At 38.8% G+C, this 3,904-nt stretch overlaps 1 protein-coding gene across 1 annotated transcript; it reads right to left on the bottom strand.

Annotated features, from left to right (window-relative positions):
* Nucleotides 1–300: 300 nt before the first annotated feature.
* Nucleotides 301–2,683, bottom strand: ZNF706 (zinc finger protein 706). The gene is made up of 3 exons (XM_009891821.1): nucleotides 2,547–2,683; nucleotides 1,257–1,364; nucleotides 301–618 (listed from the first exon to the last, which is right to left on the bottom strand). Exons 1-2 carry the CDS (start codon nucleotides 2,679–2,681, stop codon nucleotides 1,269–1,271), a joined length of 231 nt encoding a protein of 76 aa, XP_009890123.1. The 5' UTR covers nucleotides 2,682–2,683; the 3' UTR covers nucleotides 301–618; nucleotides 1,257–1,268.
* Between the last annotated feature and the right edge of the window lie 1,221 nt (nucleotides 2,684–3,904).

Raw genomic sequence — 3,904 nt, 5'->3', positions numbered from 1 at the left:
CCAATACACAGGACAAAAATGTAGAAGGAAGTCTCATGATTCTCATGCAGCTTCTAAGGAGTCTGCTGCGCCCTGAGCCAACAACTTGACCACTAGTAACTGGGCTCAAGCAGGCAGCACACTGAACAGTAAATCTGAGCAGCTTCCCTCTTCACTTAAGATTAATTTACTGTAATGTACATTACTTTCAGTGGAATGACACTGCTCGTGTTTTGGCAGGATGGGGAAAAATTCCACTTTGTCTTTTTTTATTTTATAAGGCAGATAATGCAGAAAGTTGAAACAGAACTTCTACAAGGATTTAATCTGTGATATTGTAAAATCAAAGTACTACTTTATTAAATGAGTTATTTTACACAATATGAACATCAATATAATTACAATTGTAAAAAATTTTTTTATAACAAGTATGGACTGATTTTTCAGGATTTCCAAATAGGGCACAACTGTACATTTACACAGAATTGTCTTTGCATGAAGCCCAAGAGGGAACAGCATAAAAATATGAATGTTTCTGTAGCCCCTTCATTTTTGCTGATCAACAGTTTTAGAAAAGCAGCTGCAGGTTTGTTATGTAAGGTCTGACAGTAGAAGAGTCAATAGGTGCCATGATTTCACCTATAAAAAACAAGAACAACTCAGTTAAGCTGAACTGTTACACAATGCTGTTTACATTTATGTGAATGAAATACTGTAATACTGCTTTTTACCTCATTTCAGCCTTTGATTATAACCACTTTCAGTTACAGCCTAACAACTGGCTATTGGGAAATTTCTTCTACAGTTAACACAAAATTTAAGTTTTATATTTGAATGGAGAATAATCTGCATTCACTTGCATAGCTTCAGGAACAAAAAGGCTCAATTGTTGGAAATATACTAAACAACTATTTCCATCACATGTTTTGTAGCAACAGACAGACTGCATTTCATATGTATTTTGTTCAAAGCCAAACCAATATTTCAAAGCAAGAACTAAATAATAAAGTATTCCTACAAGTCTAAGGATGACCATTTGAAGTAACGTTAATCCCTCTTAAAACAACCTCCATGCACAGTGAAATGCCACAGGCATTTCACCTACTTAAGTATTAGCTTGCTTCGCCTGTGTAACAGTTCAGGGGTATAAATTTAACCTATAGTTAATTTTCACATTAAAGGAAATGAAGGAAGTTTTAAATCTCAGCTGTTGGTTGTAAAAAACTAATTCATAATATACCTTTCACACACAATCATTTAAAAGTTAAGGTAATGACCTGTAGACAACTTTACGCCTGAACATCAGCCAATTCTGGAGGAAGTGGAGTCTTAGGATGCTTGCTTTCAAAGTGCTGTTTGAAGGTCTTGGGATCCGGCATTTGTGTCTGATTAAAGAGAGACATTTAACTTTATGCACAGTACAAGAGTTAAATGATACTACCAAACCTGTTCCCCTCCCGATGTTTTATTTTCTTTTTCCAGAAGCAAATTGTCTCCTCAATGACACTGCTCTAGTGACAGAAGCACCATTAATTTAGCTGCAGATTAAGAGAGAATATTTAACCTCAGATTTTTCAGAGAGGTGCTTTTAAGCACTAGTATTACACTGTTTTGGCATGTTGATGATGGTATTATTCTTGTTAGAAATCTCCCTGGAGACCTTACAATTCATGTGCTGGTTTGGTGGAAAACCAACCTCCTCAATATTTTCAACAACTAAAGGATAAACATTCATCCTTTTCAGAATCAAATCTTTACAAAACGTATTTCTTTTGTCTATCAATATGCCAAAGAGTTGTGGCATAGACTGATTCTCTACTTGGCACAAGCTATCTCAGACCATTGCTACTACACATTTGCAGGTATCAACTGCCTAAAGTGATTGCTGCTACAGCCCGATTTCACAAGAAGAGGAGCTGGTTACAAGTACTTAAGCGAGCAGCCCTTAATTTGGAATCTTATTTAAGACATCCAAAGTGACAAATCTATTCTGGGACTGAGCATTTAAGTGAAAATGGCAAGTTTATCCTTCAGCTCCAAAACAAGCACGTTCAGGAAAACCAGCCAGAAGGAAAGTATAATCTGATTAGCACTCACATTTCTGTTCTCTTGTCAAGTCATTTATTCTAGTAGAAGTTACTGTGTATCAAACTTACACTAAGGCTGTTGGCACAACTACTTTTCCTCTCTACATTAATATCAATAACCAGCGATTCTAAGACGGGCGAATTCCATCACAAAGAAAAGATGTTTCCATTTGGAAATTAAACAGGAAGTGATCTCACACTTTTTACAGTTTATACACCATACTAACAGCACATGCAGAGCCCTGCAATTCAAAAGGCAAGATAACTACCCAAAACAGATCTGTACGTGACCTCTCAGATTTTCTTATATCTCAATTATCAATACAGCTGAGTGATCGGTAAGCAAGTCGCATAACATGCAGATGCTTATAGCAACAAGCTAGACAGCCACTTACACATTTCAGTTTCTACTATATAATCTTCTAAAAATTCTGCTCTAAGCTGGAAGACAGACCCGCCTACAATAACATTTTGTCTTACCCTACAGACAGTGCAGGTATATATCAAGGCAGCCTTGGCTGCAGCCTTCTGATCGTGTCCTTGTTTCTTTTTTTGTTCAGCTTGCTTTTTGGCATTTTTCTGCTGCGACTGAATCTTCTGCTGTCCACGAGCCATATCTACAAATAAAAAGACGACATTTAGTCTACAAATGTGAGAAAACAACTGTTGCTAGCTGAGTCAGAAGCCATAACCGTGAGCATAAAGCAGTCATGCGCTCTGTCCATAAGGCCTAAACTCCCATAATTCATATACAACAGACATCTGTTCAAGCTCTTTACTATGTAAAGTCTCTGGTTTTAGTATCATTCTTAAAATACGCACCAGGATTATAAGGCCATTCTAAGGTTTCTTCTACAAAAAGGTTCAAGGTCTGCTTTTGAAAAGTGTTTTTAATAGTCAGAATAATTAAAGTTTCCTTTACAGTTAACAGAAACTTACTCTCTATTTCCATGGGTACAGTAAAATTTAGGGGGGTTTGTTGTTTGGGGGGTGGGTGTGTGTGTTTGGTTTTTTCTTTAAGTTTAAGACTCAACCTTTATTTCTGGAACTTAAGACAGGTTCCAAGAAAGGGAAATCGAAGTATTACCCAAGCTGTGCTACTGTCTTCTGGTGTATGTGCTTGTGAGCTGCTTTGGATTTGAGAATGCCAAGAACAACAAGTCATCCCTCTTTATTCAAGCCTATTTTCACAGGTGGCCGTTCGTTTCGGTTTTCAGCTAACTGTACATGCCTACGTACTTAAAAAGAAATAAAATTACCCCCATCAGAAGCTATTACTCCATGTAACATGGCAGCATAAAGGAAGCAAACACTATTGCCATATGCTATTAGAAGGTCCACCACAAAAAGAATCGAGATACAAAAATGACGTTTCAGGGAGCAGCAGAACAGCACTACAACAGCAATGCTCCACCTGCATGCAGCCCACTAGACCATCCAATTCAGCTTGCACCCCACCCCCAGAGCAGACGCCAGGGAGGATTTGGGCATACTGACAGAGCAGGCTTCAGGAGCGTGGTTATATCACGCAGCAGCCCACTTTCCGCTACTAGCTTTCTCACAGTCCCTCATGGCCCACGCACAATCCAGTTGTGCAGCTCTCACAGAAGCAGAAGACTTACTACGCAAGTACAGGAGAGCTAGCCAAGTCCATTGTTTTCAGGACAACTAGTAAAGTCTAATGTTCCCAGGAGGTTGGCTGGTTGGTCATCGCCTCTCTACACAACCTGGGCATTTGCTGTAAGTTTGGTATTTGTGAGACACGCTGCATGGCCACAAAACAGGTCTGTCATGCAGTCCTTCCCACAAGGATGGATGGCCTTCCACTGCAAGAACAG

Source organism: Charadrius vociferus, unplaced genomic scaffold (assembly GCF_000708025.1).
Source record: "Charadrius vociferus isolate BGI_N301 unplaced genomic scaffold, ASM70802v2 scaffold15, whole genome shotgun sequence".
NCBI classification, from domain to species: domain Eukaryota; kingdom Metazoa; phylum Chordata; class Aves; order Charadriiformes; family Charadriidae; genus Charadrius; species Charadrius vociferus.
This window is presented reverse-complemented; position numbering and strand designations above follow the sequence as displayed.